Source organism: Vombatus ursinus, unplaced genomic scaffold (assembly GCF_900497805.2).
Source record: "Vombatus ursinus unplaced genomic scaffold, bare-nosed wombat genome assembly UNPS02014818.1, whole genome shotgun sequence".
NCBI classification, from domain to species: Eukaryota; Metazoa; Chordata; class Mammalia; order Diprotodontia; family Vombatidae; genus Vombatus; species Vombatus ursinus.
Window position 1 is genome coordinate 50582403 of NW_020954596.1, and position 20483 is coordinate 50602885.

The 20483-nt window shown below is 38.2% G+C and overlaps 1 protein-coding gene across 3 annotated transcripts in view; it reads left to right on the forward strand.

Annotated features, from left to right (window-relative positions):
• The window catches only part of LIMCH1 (LIM and calponin homology domains 1), a 366761-nt gene that overhangs the window by 289028 nt on the left and 57250 nt on the right, over positions 1-20483 (forward strand). For 2 of the 3 annotated variants that reach the window (XM_027836209.1, XM_027836208.1), the window contains exons 9-11: positions 17050-17179; positions 19174-19331; positions 19625-20030. In XM_027836209.1, coding sequence (XP_027692010.1) covers positions 17050-17179; positions 19174-19331; positions 19625-20030 — 694 coding nt within the window. Of the gene's footprint in view, positions 1-11479; positions 11516-17049; positions 17180-19173; positions 19332-19624; positions 20031-20483 lie in introns of all 3 variants that reach the window. The other variant, XM_027836207.1, reaches the window with a different exon arrangement.

The window sequence follows — 20483 nt, forward strand, 5'->3', positions numbered from 1 at the left end:
AAAATAACTTTTTTGGCCTTTTTTCTATGAAATGTTAGCTCTGTGAGGGCAAAGAAGTTATTTTAAACTAGTTCTCCAGAAACAGTTGTAAAAATAGGTAAGGCAATGGTTGATTAAAGAGTTAAGGTGTTTTAGTTACCTTTCCTCCTTTTTAAAAAATTTCTTCTTTCCATTGTGCAGTAGAATGTAGCATATTACACCATGTAGAAAAACCTGTTTCTTTCTTTTTTTTTTTTGATTTTTTTTCTTTCAAAACTGATGGATCAGCCTTATGAATAGTTACCTAGAAAGTGTGATTTAAGAGGGTGCCAAACAGAGCCCTCTACCAGAAAATAATTCAATCATCACTTATTTCATATATGTGTGTGTGTGTATATGTATATATATGTGTATATATATATAGTGTGTGTGTGTGTGTGTGTGTGTATATATATATATATATGTATGTGTGTATGTATTTTTTTTCTTTTAGTTCTTTTTTGTTTCCTTTCAAAAAGGAAATATCCTGAAGGGAGTAGAGTGGAGTTACATCCTGAAGGACAATTATCAGATAATAGTTGATCAAGGATCTGTTTACTAATGGAAAGTTGAAAGCAAATTGGGCCACTGGGTATGTGACTGCAGGTGTGGAGATACCATAGAGGGGAGTAGACACAACAAAGCAGATGCTCATAAGCTAAACAGTTTCACCAAAGCTCAAAAAAAAACCCCAAAAAACAAACAAACCACAATAAACATTAACACCAACTTCAACCACATTTTGTGTGTGCCACCAGAGTGCTGCTTCATTGGTTATCATTTCCCACCAAACTGGCCTCTGTGTCCCAGCAATCTATAATGATTTATGGATCCAAAGGATGTTCAGCCCCTGAGCTGAAAGGAGATTCATTTGGTTTAACAACTGGTTAAGGCAGAAATGAGAAGCAGTATAGCCCAATGGCTAGACAGTGGTCCTCAGAGTCAGGAAGACCTGGACTCAAGTCCAGCCTTTGACACATACTTGTGTGACCCTGTGTCAACCACCCTTAACCCCTGGGAAACTCCCTAAGGTTATGAATTACAGAAGGGTTGTTCATCAGAGTAGATGAGCAGCATTTCCTCACTGGGGTTCCCTATACCACAGAAATCGCAGGACACAAGAAAAGCTAGGAATGTCATTTGACTATTGACACTACTTAACTGTTCTCCTGTTTAGTGGAAAAAAGAAAATCCTAAATTCTGAGCCATTTAGAACATAGGAAGGCTATGGTCAGAAATTAGCCAGGTAGCGTTGTGACACAGATGAGATATCTTTGTGGCTGGTGACTGGCTTTCAAAAAACCTCAGAAAACATGCTTTCTCCTCTCCCATCCCTGATTAAAATAACATACAGAGGTTTTGTCTGAACTAAGAGTGTTGAGAATGTTTTTAACTAACAGCCATCTTGAGGGGGAGGTGTTGCCTTTCCTGAACACATGTGGGGTTCCATTTAATTTTGTTCTGTTAGTCAAAAGCAAGTAAGTGAAGAGAAAGAAACTGTTCCAGACATTATCCTTCGAAAGGAGAACCCTTTTCTGAAATGTCAATCTAGTCATGAATCTGAGCCAGAAGATGGCGTTGAATGCAGGCTTCCTGATCTAGAGAAGGATGACTTTGCTGCGCGGAGAGCAAGGATGAACCAAACCAAGACTACAGTGCCGCTGAATCAGTTGCTTTTTGGGCCTTATATAAAAAAAGAGAATGATGGTGTGAAACCATCCTTAAAGGGAGCATCACAGAAGAAAAGTCAAGGATCCTCAAGGTGTGCATTCTTACACGTTATCTTCTCACATGAGAATGTTTGTACAGAGGCGTTATTATTATTAATCTGAAGTGGCTTTTGCTCCTGTTCATACTTCTTCTATTTGTTTCAAACACTCTAGAGAGTCTAGACCTGTGAAACTATTTGAGAAGAGAAGCCATAGAATATTCTGCTCCCTCAAAGGCATAGATCCATGATGCCAATCCCCTTTTAGTGTTGAGAGAGGACCTTCGTTCTATCTAGGATAGGGCTGGAAATGTCACATAATCTATGCTCTTTGCCCCCCCCCCAAAAAAGAGGAATCAAAGTCATTATAAGCTAAATGATATTAGCATACCTCCCTAGATGTGTGTGTATAACGCAAGCATGGCCAGTACCCATTTGGTATACTTTCCTGGCACTCAGCTCTGCTGCTTTGATTCTCTTCCAAGACATCATCCTACCAGCTTTGTAGCTGGACTTGTAAAAGCCATGGTTACAATTCATGGAGGACATTCTTTACTCTTCTTAATATCTTTCAGCTGTTTGTTGGGGAAAGATGTGGATCTTGTTCTAAATTACCAGGACATAGGCATCTTCTGGTTTGCCTATTTCCTGGTGAAATAGTTTTCTTTAAAATAGAACTTTACATTATAAATTAAACTTTATTTGGAATATTTTCCTGAAGAGGATTCTCTCCTTTCTCCAGTTTTTCTTCTATGCTATTTTCCAAGATGGAGAGGAAGTCTTGGGGTATAGGAGAAACTAACTAGACGATAGAGAGTTTGTTCTTTGGAACTTTTAATTGAACCTCAATTTACCAATTAGAATTCATAAGAAACTAATAAGTATAGTACAGCAGAATTCAAAGCTTAGTGAACCTGGCATCAAAGATTTGCAGGCCATCCCATTATGAAGAGTATTTATAGTTTATTCATTGTGTTCTGTTGTGAGGCATTCCTAAGGCCTTTGAGAAAACCACTGTTGACAATGATAAAAAGCTCATTTTGCATTCAAGGAATCAGTCAGATCCTGGTCATGAAAGGGTCAGCATCTTGAATTAGGGCAAAGAATGAATTTTTATATTTTCTTCCCCCTCTCTCCATGTAATTTCCATTGCTAATATTTCTAACTTTTATTGTCTACTAACTATTACAATAACTCTGCATTGGTCTGGAATAGCACATGTTCTTTCTAAAGAACAACAGAAAAATGGGTTGGGGGTGGGTGGAGAAAAGGCTGTTTGTTATTCTGTGTCATGATTTCCCTATTTCACCCTGTGAAAATTCATAAAAATGATTTCGTGCTGTCTACTTAAACCAGACACTAAGTTTCATAGTTCCAGATCATCTAGGCTGTATGTCTGTGTGTATGTAGGCATTATTTATATGTGTATATACATACATATGTATGTGTCTATATATACACACATGTTGATAGACATACATTATTGAGCTGTCCTGTTTTAGGAAGCATAGTAAATCTTTTCAGGCATGTTTCACTGGTACTTTACTTTTCTTGTCATAGGACTAGAATATATGTGTATATGTGTGTGATATCTGTTAGAACTTAAGTGCAGACCTTAGCTATTATCAGCATTAACCAGACTATGTTTAACTTAGGAATAAAAATTTTAAATTTGTAATTGCTATTAATTTTACACATTCAAGCCAGCTTACCTTAATTAACATGTAAATTAATACCTCTCCAAGCCTAGTTAATGAAAAAATTCTATTCTGTTTGTTCTCCTTGATATTTAACATTAGCTAATTTTGCTAATGTTAACATCATCCCAAGACATAACTTTGTTCATGAGATAACAATGCTTCCATTATATTTTTAGACACATTTACTATTAGCTATAGATAAAATGTACTTTCTGGCAATGGTGGACTTAGTTGAAATGTTTAACATGTGAATAATGTCCTAGTTATCTCAAAACAAATCCTAGTATTTGGATCATGTGGACCTTGTAACAAACATTTTACTGGTGTTATAAAAGACATTCCAGAGCTCTAAGGGATTCAATCAGAAAACTTGAATTCATTAAAGTAACTTGAATAGTGTGGGAATTGGGCATCATTAATGTCAAACAAACCTCATTACCATTCTTAATAGTCTTTCAGCGAGTTCAGGCTTATTTGCCTAAGCTAAATCAGAAACTCATCTCCTTGTAGAGAAGCATTAGAAGGGTAGCATAGATGAAAGAAATCTCAGCTTCAGTGGATTCCATGTTTGGACAAAGTGCAAAGTGTTTTTCTCTCATTTCACTCTGTCCTTCCTTTCTGACTTTGTGTTCCTGACATTGTTTCCTCCTTTTCTCTCAAAAAATTTTCCTGGGGACATGGGGGCCATAATGACTTGGCAGAAATCAGGTGCAAAGGGAAGAAGTGAAGAAAATAGTGGTCCACAAAGAAAACCTGCAGCAGCCTCCAGGGGATTCCTGTGAGACAGAAGAGCCCAGGAAGGCTCCTGATATCCAGAAGGATGACTTGGCTAAGCGGAAGATTCAGAGTAGTAACCTCTCCTCACACCAGGAGGCTGTGAGTTTTGTGAAGATTTCGAGCATAACAGAAGCAGACTTGGAGACATGGGATAGATTGAAAGTGTCAGGAAAGACGAGGTGTGTTATGTTTTCCTTGTGACTCCCTCTTGGTGATGATTATTTAATTTTGAGGGAATAAAAATAGAGAAGTGCTTAAACTTGCATCACATTAGTTTAATAACCTGAAAAATTCAAGTTTAAGGGACAGCTAGGTGGTGCAGTAGATAGAGCACTGGCCCTGGAATCAGGAGGACCTGAGTTAAAATCCAGCCTCAGACACATAACACTCATTAGCTGTGTGAACCTGGGCAAGTCACTTAATCCCTCACCAAAAAAAAAAAAAAAAAAAAAATTCAAGTTTAAGGCAAATTTGAGGCCAAACAGTGTGTTCTCAGTGAGTTCAAGTATTGTAAACCATAAATGGTCAGAAGATCATTCTTCATAGGAAATCATTCTTCTTGTTGCCTTATTGTGAGGATTTTTGTCCTAATCAATAAGTCGTTTCACTTTACCCGTATTTTTTGATATTAGAAATAGTCTTTGAATAACCATAGATAGCTAAGCACCAGTATTGTCTGAGGTAAGTTGTTTTTCGTTATCTCTCCATACGTGATCAGTTAGGAGGAAGCGTTTTCCTTAATTTATAAAAAATCTATCTGATGGTAATGATTTTTTTAATATTAAGTTTTTGCTTCTATTTCTAAGTCTTCCTTTGAAACATTTGGAACTTATTTCTAACTTTGACTAGTGATGAAGATGCAGAGCACAACTGCACCCCAACCCCCTCACCTGAAATCCAACCAGAAACTGCAATTCGTGATGACTTTGCAAGCCGCAAAGCAAGGGCCTACCAAAAAGCCTCCAGCCCTAAGCAAAAGTTTGTGCACTTTGGACCAGTGACAGAGATAGATCAGCAGAAATGGAGGAAACTTAGTATTGGCAAGGTGGACCCCAAAGAGGAAATAGAAGAGATTCATAGTGATGGGGATAAGATTCACGTTTGTCGTGTGACCCCTGATTTGCCGACTCCTCACAGCCCAGAGGATTGTCCACAGAGTGATTCCAGGTATTCTATGCTGTGCATGTGAAAAAGGATTAGAAATCTCATCTAACTGGGTATTAACTTGGTAGAGAGTGAAGGGATCCAATTTTTAGAAACAGAGTAATGCAAAAGAAAAGTATAATGTCACACCCAGTGGGAGTGTTTGTGGGAGTTTCAACTTCAGTATCACGTCTTGATAACCTACTCATTAAAATCACTAGTTTCACTAAGCATTTGTTTTGGCCAAGCATTTTGGCAAGAGTTCTTTATCTTTTGAACCCTGATCTTGGTTTTATTAATTGAACTTTTTGTATAATCTTTTTTCAATTTTGTTTTAATTTTTTTCCCTTTTGGAGGATCAATGATGAAAAAGAGTACCTGCTAGTTTTCCTATTCTGTGAAACCCCTTGGAGGAAAAATGTGGATGTTGTCAGTGATATAATTGACAAATTCTGAATCTCCAAATCCCCACCCCATATCCAAAAAAATTTCATTTTATTCTCATTAGAAATAGATCTCTGCTGGAGCTGAGAATCTTTTTATAGGCCCCTTGCAGCTTAAGGTGTTAGCTCAGTGGTATTTATGCGTATGATCGTGGTTTTGACAGCAACCTGATATATGATGTTATAGTTTTCCATAGGTCTTTGAACCTCATCTCCAGGTTCTTGTGCCTGCTGGAGAGGACCCCAACTATGTGTTACTGGACTCTCTCTGTAGGAAACGACTATTAGGAAGATAATACCTCTTTCAAAAAGAAAGGGATCAAAGGAATGGTTAGCAGAAACTCCAGATAACCCAAGAAATCCAGCTTCCCCACTAAGCAGTAGGCACAGAATGAGGATTTTCTGTGACTTCTGGGGGACTTCTTCCTTTGCATCTGAATTCATGCTGTAAAGGCAGGAGTAGACTGTGAATTCTACAGGAGAGATTTCCATGTTCTCCGTCTTCCCCTTCTAAGCCCAGTAGCATACACATAGCTCGGTTTTTGTGAAGATTAAGGGTCCCTGTGGGTAGGTAAGGGTAGGGAATCACAGAGAAATTCAGCCTCAAAATTGTAATCCTGAGATGCCCATTACTTAAGCATTAGTATAACATCTGTGTCTTACTTGTATGTCAAGTCTAAGTCCCCCTGCTAACATCTATATACTTACAGCTTATCTTATTCTTTATGTCATCACTATTGGAAACAGTAAGCATTCCTAGGAAATTTCTTGGTACTAATCAGTCAGTTATTGATCTGTCTCCACTGTTCATCAGCTCCCTTCAGCCTTCTCGCTGCTTCCACATTTTCCAACTCTTTTGTTCCCCCTTTCTTCCTTTGTACCATCAATACTTTACTACCAGCAAACTAGCATATTCCAGCTTAGATGAACATTGCAAAGGGAACCCTGCACCTGCAGTCCTGGAGGAGGTTCAGAAGCAGAAGGGCTACATCTTGGAGGACTATCTGGGAAACAGCAAGGAAGGTGAGACCTGAATGTGGACCCAGCTTCCAAAGAAGATTAACCGCTGACAGCAGGGCGGGCATTTCCAGTGTGCATGTTGCCTCAGTAACAAAGCTGTGCTCTCTGGCTTCAGCCACATCCAACCAGCTGCCGCAGCATGACCAAAAAGAGGACAAACTTCCTAAAGGAGATTTGGAGACTGAGCCGAAGAATGGAAGATGTGGGAGAAGGAGCCAACAGCTGTGAGCTGCTTGCCTGCATTTCATGTCGTGCTGTCTCATGCTGTACGGCCGTTCCACCCGGCTTGAGAGAGATACGCTACAATGAATGATTTATGTAGCATGCAGTGGAGTTACCCGTATGGGTCACAATTCTGCCTTCTGAATTTCCTGTAATAAGAGTGAAGGAGGTTTCAAGATTTGGGTAGTTTTGTTGTTTGTTTTGCATGTTGGTTTTGTGTGCAGTGAATTGTTTTATTCTTTTTTTTTTTTTTTTTGGTGAGGCAATCGGGGTTAAGTGACTTGCCCAAAGTCACACAGCTAGTATGTGTCAAGTGTTTGGTCTGAGGCCGGATGTGAACTCAGGTCTTCCTGACTTTAGGGCCGGTGCTCTATTCACTGCGCCACCTAGCTGCCCTGAATTGTTTTATTCTTAAAAAGACTTTTTATCACTGGCATTATGAAAACCTTCATTGGAAATGTGCCGCCATGTAAGTACCAGTTACACTAACTAGCGTCTCTCACTTGCCAAAAGCATAATGAAAGTTTGTGCTGTTAAAGTAGTAGTTCCTTACTCATTTGTCATACATGCTTCTGACGCTGCCGTGGACATTAGCTCTGGTCTTATTTCTTTAATGCCTAGTGAGCAGTGCTTCTGAAAATAGCTTTGGCAATAACCATCCATGTGACTGGCCCAACTAAATGTTATCCTAGAGCAAACTCTGTTGCCCCTGTGAATGGGACTACAGGGGCAGAAAAGAGTCTTGACAAGATGACAACTCGTGGTGTCCAGCTTGGCAGTGGAGTCCAAAGGCAACGGAAAGTGCCTGACCCACAGAAAGATGACATGATGGCTAGAAGAACAGGGGCATTCCTTAAGCACACTGTATCCAACTCAAACCAGTTCCTTCCGGTTCCATTTGCAAAGCAGCAGGACGAGGAATCTGCCAAGGGACTTCAAAAGAAAGAGGAGAGGTCAGAAGGTTATGCTTTACCATTGCCATTTTGTTCCCCAAGATGGATTCTAGATAAATGTTGCTTGATAAATGCTTGTTGAATTGGATTTCTTTGAAAGCTTTAACGGCACTTACCCATGGTTGCTCATTATTGAAAGACTGGAATTGATTGGACCCACTGGAGTTGAAGTAATGATTTCTAGTGTTAAAAGGTCCAAAAGGTAGACTTTTTTGGGGGGGGTGGGGAGAGTCAGCAAACTGTGGCCCTTACGACATTCTATCTGAGCTTTCAGTAGAATGGGATCATTAACAGCTAACTGGGAAAATTGAATTTGCTTATCTTATACTTATTTATAATGAGTATGATAAGTATATTGTCTTATTTGGCAATCAGAATCCAACTTCCAGTGGTTAAAGGAGGTAAGCTCTGATATGGATGGGTATCTACTAATGCCTTAAGGGGCAAATTAGCGTATTTGTATTGATCATGCTCATAAAATTATTGAGTGCTTACTCTGTATGGACCCAGCAAGATGATGATTTGATTTTTGGGTCCAGGATGGGGAATGAGGTGCATGTTTTGCTTGAAATTATGATCAGACAGACCCTATATTGCCAATCTGAGTGAAAGTAGTTAATTAACTGACTCTTCCTAATCATATATTATTCCACTGAGCAAATATTGGATTATTAAATTGAAAACATTGACCAAGGAGACGGAATTTTTTGAGGGAAAGGGCTCTAAGTCTTTTCAAATGTTGCCAGGGATTACGCAGACAGCTCATCACTGGCTCAGCATTTCCTCCTGAATAATAATGGAATTGTGCCATAACCCTGGTGTCAGGAAACAAGATAAAATTCATTTTTGGCTATGTAACTTGTATTTTTACCTTTTCAAAATTCACATCTCATTTCATCCTACAGACTTCTCAAGAAACTTGTACTTTTTCAAGAAAAGCAGAGTAAATATTGTTATCTTTATTTTACAGATGAGGCATAGAGAATTTGTGGAACTCGGTCACACATCTAGTTCATAACAGGCCTGGGCTCTTTATACCACAATTTACACAATGTAACCAAGATAGTATATGACCATTGCATCTCTGATCTACTTGAAAATAAATCCATATAAAATTAAATACTGAATAAGTTAAATTTGATGAGAAAATATGGAATTCTAGACCTCAATTGAAAGCTCATGCCTCTAGAGTGAATTAGAAAGGAAACCCCAATTGTTTAAAATAATAGATGAATCTAGTAAATTTAGTATAAGTAAGGATGATTAGCATAATTATACAGTGTAATTCTATGATTATACATTGTCCTTGAGAGTGTTCTTATCTGGGATGTATTATTAACCTCTTGCTTTAGAGGTAAAATGTGATGAATGTCAGTCTGCCCTGTGAAAGTAGGTACCAAAAATAACTATTTTCAGATGCTTTAAATGCTGGAAAATTATATAAATGCAACATGTACACCCTATTTTAACTTAATTTTATTAAATTCACTTCACTAAATATGAGTCTTCATTAACATGCCATAGAATTTACTCTTTGGACTTCCCATTGACATGTCTTGTTTTCAGCTTCCTTAACAGCACCCAATTATATAATTGAGTCCGTTGTTGATAACTTGTATTATTTCTATTTACTTTCTTTTGAATGTATCCAGTAGGATCAGCAAAAAAGACCTTCGAAATAAAAGCACTAATTAGCTTTCATTTGCCAGCAAGAGCAACTCTGTTTTAAGTTGATGCTTTATTTTAGTCTGAGAGGTGAAACATTTCTTTATTTGTAGTTTGTTATGTGTTATAGGGGAGTGGTAAGGGCAGAATGGCAAATCTGGACAGTTTTCCAGTCCTTCATGAGTAGGTATTTATAGGATGACTTCATTCATTTGAAATAAGGTAAATTCCCTAAACACACATGTTAAAATTTAAGTATAAAAATATATATACCAGAACATAAATTGTTTCTGGCTTACAGGTTATTTAGAATTCTCTGTTCCTCTGTTCTCTATCATCATCACGGATAGTCAAGAAAACACTGTTTTGTATCTGCTTTTCTTAGTTTATCATCAATTTAGATCCATTACAACCCTAGCAGGCCATTTTATAAATTAAGTAAACATCCAGCCAGCCACTGGCCATTCTTTCTTCAGAATGCTTTTGCTCATAGATTCCCATTGGAATGCTAAGCCTGCTACCATTTTATAATAGTTTTGAAAATTGGGTTCTATTAGTCTGAATCTTAGCATGTTCTGAAATTCTCCCTGAGAGAAACAGCAGGAGTCTTATTTCCAGTTGATGAGCCCTCACCAATTTGAAAACAGCTAACTTAGCCAGCCTCCATCTTGTTTTGTCTTAGTTCAAATCTTGCTGTTACATTTGAACATTTGTCACCACCATGAATAATAACCACTTCAAGTGAAGGTATTTGTCACAAAGTAATTAAAACATCGTGTGTTTTTTGTGTTTCTTTTAATTTTTTGAGGTATTACAGAAAAGAGAGCCACATAAATTGCCTCTCTTTCTATGTATTATTTTAGCACCTAAGATCAGGCAGGGGATTTTTTTCTCGATTCAGTTTATTGGGAACCAAAGACGGGTATTTTCCATTGCCTAAAGAATTCCCTACAACTTTTGAGGCAAGATACTATTCCTTTAATTGACCCTTCCTGAGATGCATATTTAAAAGGAGCTTGTTTTAAAAATATATTTGAAATATACTGATGAATTCTATTGGTTTTCTATACTGAACACCTTTTATTCCACGTTTTAGCAAGGTAGAGCTAATGCTTTTAAATTTGTATTTGCCTACTAAAGTGACTGTCCTGCAAGGGATAATATTTCTGTAAATCTAAATTATGAGAAAAATACAAAATAACTGCAGAAACTTTTCAAGTTGCAGGAGGTTAAAATCCAAGGCTTGTTTTATAAAGGAATTAGGGTTTCTGTCAAATGGCTATTAAAGGCACTGATTAGTGCTCTGGTTTGTTTCCCAAATACTGACAATTAGCTTTGATGTAATTTGTGAAAATTCATTAACACCTAAGGCAATGGGTCAATGACATCTGGCTTGTATGTTGGGAGTCAGTTATAGCCCACTACTACAAACACGAAAGCATCAACAGTTTTCTTATTGTGGCTAGTGATGACACAAATTATTTTTAATGTTGACTTTTCTTTGTACTGTTATACTTAATTTACCTTCTTTTTCAATATTCAAAGTTAACTGAGCCTGTCTTTTGTGGGTAAAATGCAAATTGTTTTCTTGATTTCTTTCTTGAGTTTTACATTGCTTTGTCCTGAATTTAGGACTTGCAGAAAAATCTAAGAAGCTTTCCTTCCATTTATGTAGTTGATGAATATTGAAATTTGCATAATGACATTTCTTTTCTAGTATATTCAGCAAAAAGGTTTGGAGCTCATATTATGAGCAGTTTTCATTTGGTTTTCTTTGCAATGTTAACTTTGTGTGCTGTGAGCCTTCTAATTTTTTATTTGGTCTTGTAGATACGGTACCAGAACTGCTGTGTCTGATGACGCAGAGTAAGTCGTCTCGTATTCGTAGGGTTCCTTTAGTAAAGTAGTCTAAACTGCATGTTTCCATTACTTACCACTAATTAAAATGCAAGGGATGCAACAACAAAATTGAATGGCTTTCTTCCACGTGCTGCTTTGGGGAAGGAAAGTACTTGAAGTTGGAATGGAGACCATGTGTTCTTGTGCAGCAGAAATGAATTAGAAAGTAACTTAAGCATGATACTAATGTACATGGCTAAAGCTTTAAACTTGACATTTGCTCATCATCAGACTGGCAGTGCTATCGTTTGTGCTCTTTTTATGGCTTTGGAGTTTGTATGCCGACTAAATTATTTGGTTACCCCTTCTCCTTACCCCCCAAATATTAGAAGTCAGACATATTTCATTCTTGCATAAATTGAATCTTAGAATAACAATAATATCCTTTGGCCACAAGTTTAAGCTAAGAAAATAAATCCTTAACCACTAATTATAGACTCAGAGCCCAAATCCTTACTATGTTGGGCAAAACATTTACATGTTAATGTTGAGCTCTTAGTACCAAAACTTTGGGGGTTTTTTAGAGTTCAGTGGCTAAAAAAAAAATGGGGGGATTGAGAGAGGTAAATTAGGACTGTCCTGGGAAATATGGTTGCTAGTTTAGTAGTCCTTTTCAGAGGTTAAAAATTCACATTACAACCAAATCTGAAAATAATTAATGTCTGTTCTTTCTACTTCTGTTTTTATATATTAGATTTCCCCATGTTTTAGATCATTGTTAAATTTGCCATGATAGAAACAGGAGAAGAGTTTCAGATTTGAGTCCTTCTGTATAGTCAGTCAGCTAATTACTTGCTCTGTAGGTTGAAAGTTATATTCCTCATCCCTTAATAATAAATACTATGTTACCTTCCATCTCAAAAAATGGATTAACTCTGATTAAAAAACTCATGACCGTTCAACCTCGGACTGAATGACCTAGATTTTAGGTGATAGGGATTCACTGATAAATTTTCTATATAGTGCTGACTTTTGACTCCTTTGAACCATATAAATAACCAGATGTTCCCAGACTTCTCTTCCAGCCTGAGCTCTGGTTACATGTTCACGTAGTAGAAACTCAAAAAAATGTTTGCTGAATGGAAATTCCACTAAATATGAGCAGAAAACACAGAAGTAACAGTTTTATAAGATCATAAATAAAATTTAGTAAAATTAAGTCTCCAAATGGACACTTTCTGTTCTTTTTTTTTTTTTCTGGTAAAAGATGCCAGCTGGTTTAGAACTGCAGTTGGTGCCTTTTGAAGGAATGTAAGCCTTGTCTGGGCCAAGCACCAATTGCTTTTTGGTGTGCCATTCTTGGTTCATATTTCAGCATTTCGAAAATTCATATTAAGGAACAGAGCTACTGAATTCAGCTGGCCATACTCAGTGAAATAGTTTATAAAATTTAGCTGTGGTTCCTTATGTTGATTGTGTTCTGATATGAGCATTTGAACCTAAGTGAAATGAATTGTTAAGATGCACAGTCAAAATAAGTCTTTTTCCTTTTTTATCTGCCAGAACAAAAAAAAAAAGAAAAGAAATTGATAGGAAGAATTCACTCCTTCGATTCAATTTTCAGAAACATTTTGATACTTTCAAGTCACAACTAGATTAGTGCATGTCTGTCATGCAGTTTTCTGGAAATGCGTTTAAAAGATTGAAACATGAACAAGGTAGTACTAGAAGAGCTCTCAAATTAGAAAGGCTTCATAATGTTGAGTTGAACTTTCAGAGAACAGTTCATCCACAGAAAAGGTTAGTTCATGGGTCAAAAAGGGGCCTGGAAAAAGAAAAAAAAATTATTCCCAAATTACACAAATTACAATTGTAAGCAACAATTACTGAGTAGGATTGGCTTCTTCCTCAGCTGACGTTATGTAGAAATGTTGAACAGAATACTAACTTTCCTTCCTGAGATACCATTTTAACACCAATCTGATTTCAGAATCTTCTCAAAAAAATTTTTTTTTCTTGCTAATAATTTAAAATAGAATCAGACTAAATAACATGGTTTTAAAATCCAGCCCAGTAATCATACCCAGAAAGACTTTTAAGGACAGTCCATGGTAAGGATCAGAATGGCTCAAGGAAATTGGAGATAACCAAATGGTCTTCTAATCACACAAAATGCTCATGTTTCACATAGACTATTTCTTCCTCTTATCCTTTTCCTCAGTTTTACAATGGCTTCACCTCCACAGTCTCACCCTAGGACATCAGCGTTTAAATATCACCAGGATCTCCTGGTCTCTTCAAGTCCTACTCTGTGAACCAGGCACAGAGACAGTTCCCAGAATCTCTTTTAAGGTTACCTAGCTTTTGCCCTAGAGAATCTTGGATTCTTATGTAATACAGTACTAGGGGAGACTGTTGGGTTCTACAGAAAAATTCACTTGTGATAACAACTTATGGTGACAGATTAAACTTTACCTGAGAGGAACAAAATCTATTTCAAGCCCACCAGGGTACATCAGCCTGCTGGGCTCCACCATCTCCTCTTTCCAAAAATATACTTTTCCTTTCACTCTGCAGATTGAATCTAGGCTCTGAACTGGAGAAACTCTTCTGATTGGTGACTCAGCTCATTTTCTGCTTATGATTACCAATTCCTTGACCTTTTCGGTTCCTTTTTTTTTTTTTTTTTTTTTTGAGTTGGCCAGAAAAGGACCTCTCCTCTCATTACCCTTTTATTTCTTTGGCAGGGTTAGTATTTACCCCAGTTACTAAAAAGTCAACTAGGAAGCTGTTCTCCTTCCTAGGGTATGGGGGGCGGGGTTGGGAAAGAACTTGTTCCTCTTTTATGTAACTCATTAGCATTAGGGCTCAGTTAGCTTTAAGGGACCCATTTGTCTGTTTTCAGTGCAGCTGTCTGTGTTATTCTGAAATTCCTATTTTGGATGCCCAACTCAAATCTAAAATAATAATTAAAAAAAGATATAGTATTATTTCTGGAATCCTCCTTAGGTACCCTGGCTATCTAGTATTAAAATCTGGCTCAGTGTGGAAGTCTGACTTTTGGAAAATTTAAAAATTGATCTTAGAAAAATGGATCCCATTTTTCTTCTCCCAAGTCAGCCATCACATTGGTGAATTAGAAGGAAGGTCATATTTCAGAGAAGTAAACTCCTTCTGGGGCATTGGTAAAGATTCCAGAATACCTTAAAATGACCCCAAAGTTGAACTGATTGGATTGGAGGTGGCAGTAAAGGCTCTGTTTAGAGGTAAGACCTGTGGGGTTGGGACGGGATGGGAAGGAGGAAAGAAAATGGCATCCTGCCTTGCAGATCTTGAATAACTATCTTTCAGGTTTAATGCAAGGTTACTAACTGAGAATTTATAGCCTTCTCCCCTTACTTAGTAAGTCTTATAGCTGTTTTAGAAAACATCTACTAATAATTAAGAATAGATTAGAGATCAGTCACTCCGTGTAAATTACAGCTCCTTTTTTTTAATATGCTGTTCATCTTTGTGGCTACTGCTAAATCCAACCAGTGATAATGAGACATTAAAATAGAAAATACTACATTTGGTGTCGTAGCAGAATGAGCTGCTTTTCTTTCCCTTTGGCAGGCAGGCCCTCTACCAGATCTGTTTGCTGTTCCCGGTTGTCAGATATAATTTTCTCTGACAGTTGGGGAAGACTCAATCAGTAAGCACTTATTAAGCACCTACTATGTTCCAGGCACTGTGCTGAGCACTGGGGCACTATAGCAAAAAGAGGGATGCAACCCCAGATACTGATGTAGGTTGAGTCAGGGGAAATGAAGTTGAGCTTCCACCCATTGGATGCAAGGAGGAAATCTCTCGTTTCCTGCCCTTGAACCTTCTATCTTCGTCTGATGTCTCTGCTGCTGATTGTCTGATTATGAATAGCTATCCTGAGGCATATCACTAATGACATCTGTCCTCTGCTGTGAAATTACTTCAGATGAGAATGCATGGCTCTTCTTTTTTAACTAGCACCTGAGGTTAACTCTTGGGAACGCTGGTCTGTTCTTGGTGGTTAAGTTCTGCTTCATGCTTGTCGTTTGCGTCAAGTGTCTTCTCTTTTCCTGGGAATGTGCCTCTACTACCCTTGAAAAGTTGGAAAGTCTTCCTTCATCTTTGGCTGCTGTTTTCCTGCTTCTTTGTTCAGTGTGACCAAGGACAGTGTAAACAGCTGTGCTCTTGCACAAGTGAGAACATCTTGGGCAAAATATGGAGCATGGCCATAGCTTGTTAGGATTTTTTTCTTTTTAATAGTTACTGCATCCTCATTTTCTTCAAAGAGTAAGTTCAGAGACATCTTTAGCCAAAAAAAAAATCCTTGGGGTATTTCAAAAATAGTGGATATTATTTTACAGTTTTTGTTCTTTTCCTTCATTTAAAAAAAATACTTCAAATAGCTCAGAAGCACTGGTATTAATTCAGAAAGGATTGAAACAGGGTCTTTACACCATGGAACATAATGTAATGATTTTCATTGCACGCAACCTCAGGACAGACTTTGTACAGCTTTTTCCTGGGGTGTAACCTCAAATCCTTCTCCATCCTCTTCTTTTTATTTTTAATACCTTGTAAGAGCGAGGAAATATGAAGCTTCAAACAACAGTATGTCCTGATTTTTAATTTTTTTTTAGAAAGAGTTTTTTTTGGCTTTTGCACTTGTGAAGGCTTAGTAAAGATGAATCAAGCTTATCTTTAAAGACAGAGGCAATCAGGATTTGGCTTTAGCCAGAAGGAATAGTAGAGGCTGGTAGTGCTGGTGTGCTTATTTAGAATACTCTAGGGCAGGGGTGTCAGACAGGGCCCATAGCTCTCCAATGTGTAGCCAGAACCAGATTCAATCGATGGTCAACAGCCATGTACTAGGCTCCTTCTGTTCTCCAGGCTTTGTCCTAAGCTCTAGAGATGCAAAAAGAAGCAAAAGACAGTCCCTGCCCTCACGAAAGGCAGTTTAAATGCTAATTAATATTCATACTACCTACATCCTAGGATTGTTGGGAAGAAAACATGTTATCAGCTTTGAAGTGTGATGTAAAATGCAAATTCAGACTGAAACAATAAAGCTAGGAAATAGGAAAGCTCCGAAGGTACCTGAAATTTTAGAATTTTAGATTAAATTGTAGATTTTAGAATAAATTTTAGATTAAATTTTAGATTTTAGATTAATTTAGATTAAGTTTTAGATTAAATTTTTTAGATTAAATTTTAGATTAAAATGTAGTTTCTAGCTAATTTTGATGTGTTGATGCATAATTCCAAAAGAAGCCTCTGAAGACGTGGTTTTCTAAGCCACTATTCAGCCCACAGGGACCCTTTAGTGAAGTGTAATGCCACCCACATTTCTTTGGGAGTTTGACACCCCGGCTCTAGGGTTGACCGTCGCTATTTGGTAGTTTCTGCTGCTTCTGAAGAGAGGGATCTTTCCTTTTGCCTTAAAGTGTCCCCCTCTGGTGGAATCCTACGGAAACTGGAGAAAAGTACCTTGACTATTTGCTGCTGATCATTGCATTTTTTAATGGTTTTGCTTATAGGAGCATGAGTATGCTTGACATGCGGTGTGAAGAAGAAGCCACCGCCGTGCAGCCCCACAGCAAGGCCCGGCAGGAGCAGCTGCAGTTCATTAACAGCCAGCTGAAGGAGGAAGACCACAAATGGCAAGATGTAAGGACAGCACGAGGCTGCTCTGAAATCCCACCGCAGCCTGCCCCAGGCTGGGCACCGTGGCCTGGCGATTAGGGGAAAAGGAGACTGAGTCTGGGAAGCTGGAGGGCCACACTGGCGTTTGATATGTGAACTGGGGCCAAGCCTCAGTTCTGCTGGTCTGTAAAACAGACAACACCAAATCACCGGATGTGATTACGTGATATCCAAGCCCTTACTCAGCACTTTCTATGTGCTAGGCACTGCTGCTGAGTTATAGAAACACAAAAAAAGGCGATCTCTCCCTTCCCCCAAAAAATCCAGTTCCTTTAAGAGTTTACATATTTATTAATATTCACACTATATCTACACTATATCCACACTATATCCACACACTATCTACATTGTAGGGTTGTTGTGAAGAAAGCTTGTAGTCAACCTTGAAGTGCTATGTAAAATGCAAATTAAGAGTGAAATGATAAAGCTAGGAAAAAGGAAGACATTGAGGATATTTGAACAGAAATGTGACATGATGTAGATGACGTTTAAAAAAATGATGAGTTTAGTGTTAGAGGCGGCAACATGTGACAGTGTAAAGATTGCTGGGCTTGGAATCAAGAAGGCCTCGATTTACTTTTCAACTGTGTGTCCCTGGGCAAGTCACTTCACTAACTCTATAAGCCTTAACAACCTTGAAGACTTATCTTCTAGGTCATGGATAGGTTACAACCTTCTTGGTAAAAGTAATTCCCACACTAGGAGTTCCCTTATGTTGACAAAATCACAAATCTCATGCACATTTGTGTGATCTAGCCTTAGTGACCAGGATATATTGGAAGAGGCGATCATAAAAGCTATGAGTTAATTGGGAATTGGGACAGTGCAGTGTTCTTGATTACCGTAGTTCAGTATGAAGCACAGGTAAAACATAGCAGCTGGTAGAATCCATATCACCTGTCCTCTTATTGAATCCTATACCTAATCATTAGAAAATTAGAACTATGTATCAATTCAGAACTCTGAACATGAATCAAAATTAATTTCAACACATTTCTTCCTTAAATACATTCTCCCTTCTAGTGTCCTAAGTTATTGCCAGGGAAGAAAATATTCCTTGCTTCATGAAAGCTTTGGATTCCGTAAGGGAACCTTGATCTGACTGTGCTAGTGGGAGTCAATGACCCAAGTAGTTTGGGGACTAAGTGGCGGTTGGAGGCTGTCATTTTAATGCAGGCAACTGTGTTAACCTGGAATTAATTGGTGAGGGTCTCTTGATGGTAATACTGTAATTACCACAGATAGTTTGCTCTATAGAAGATATAAATTGTGTAGAAAAGATTTTGAAAGCATAAACCCATAGTGATGGAGTTTCCCTGGAAGTCCGCCACAGATGAACAGTCCCATTGTGCAACTGATTTCAGAACTCTTTCTGAAGAAATAAAGACCAATGGCATATCACTATCTTTCTTGACCATGAGACACATTCTAACAAGACAAAATTAACAACTTCTGAACAACCTAAAGAAAAAAATGAAAGGAAATATGGAAACTGGAATGCTCCCTCTCCTCAATTTCCTGATTTCCTTCAAGTATCTGCACAAATCCTGCCTTTTATAGGAGGCCTTACCCCTTTCCTAGTTCCCACCACTCCCTTTCTACTCTCTTGCCTTCCATTGGAATCTCTTCCAATGGAAGAGATCATCTTCCATTTACCTTATATATTTCATATATACATAGGTGTTTGCACAGTGTCTCTCCCATTAGGATGTGAGCTCCTTGAGGGCAGGGCTGTATTTTTGCCTTTTTTTTTTTCTCAAACCCCAGTGCTTTGCACAGTTCCTGGTATATGATCCACATTCAATAAATGCTTGTTGATTTGACTGTCAAAAACACACCTTACAAACAAGTTGGGATGGTGACTAAAGTGAAAAGCTCTTGAGGAGAGGAGTGGCATGTATTTGGTAATGTGAGTTTTGGAAGGATAACATCTTTTTGTTGTTTTTCCTCCTTTCTAGGACCTGGCTCGTTGGAAAAGCCGTAGAAGAAGTGCATCTCAGGACCTGATCAAGAAAGAAGCTGAGAGGAAAAAAATGGAAAAATTGTTGGCTGGTGGCGATGGAACAAGTGAACGAAGGAAAAGTATTAAAACCTACAGAGAGATTGTTCAGGAAAAGTGAGTTCTTTTTTTTTTATATGCAATATATTTTAAAAAATTCTTTCATTGCAATCTTAACTGTGTGGTCACCTAATATTCTATTCTAAGCATCCATATGAAACCAAAAATAAATCTAAAAGAAAAGTCACAAAAGTTTTGTCCTCGACATTATAATCCTTATTCTGCATATATGCTGAATTAGCCAAAAAGTATAGTTCTTGTATTGTTCCTTTATCATCTGCCTCGATGGCCATCTTTGCAAAGCATTTCAATGACATCTCTATTGTTTCTTTCTCCCCACCTGCATTTAGGGAACGGAGAGAGAGAGAGCTACACGAGGCTTATAAGAATGCCCGTTCCCGAGAGGAGGCAGAGGGGATCCTCCAGCAGTACATCGAAAGGTTTACTATTAGCGAGGCTGTCTTGGAGCGCTTGGAGATGCCAAAAATTCTGGAAAGAAGCCATTCAACAGAGCCAAACTCATCTTCCCTGAAAGACCCAAATCCCATGAAATACTTGCGGCAACAGTCACTGCCTCCTCCCAAATTCACTGCCACTGTTGAAACTACCATTGCTCGCCCCAGTGAACTGGACCCCAGCGTTTCAGCAGGCAGTACATCTCCAAGCAAAACTGTTGTTCCAAAAGCAGTGCCTATGCTGACACCTAAGCCTTACCACCAGCCGAAAAACACGCAGCAGGTTTTGAAAACGTTTAAGGTAGGAGTGGCTTTCTTGAGATTGGAATGAGACAGTGGACTCCCAAGAGGCAGATTAGAAAAAACAGTCTTAATTCAAGAAAATGCAATTAGTTTTTTTTCAAGCAGAGCTAAAATAGTGTGTGTCCCTCCAAAGTGTGTGACCATCCAAAGATTTGGGTTTAGTAATAGGAAGGAGGTCTTACTCCTCTAAACCACAAAAACAAAGATTTAGTCTTCATGCAGTCCAATTCTAGACCAACTCCTGTTCTGAGATAGTAGAATGTCACTAATGATTCTCAGCCCTGGTTTTGCAGCGCCCCAATGTGGCTCTGGTTATCTGCCTAGGAGAGGGAGCAGGAAGTGTATTAGGTTCTGGTCTCAATCTAAAAGACAGCTTTCACTTGGTAGGTATGCAGCAAAGGGCAAATCACTTAAATTTTTAACCTCCGTTTCCTCATCTGTAAAATGGGAA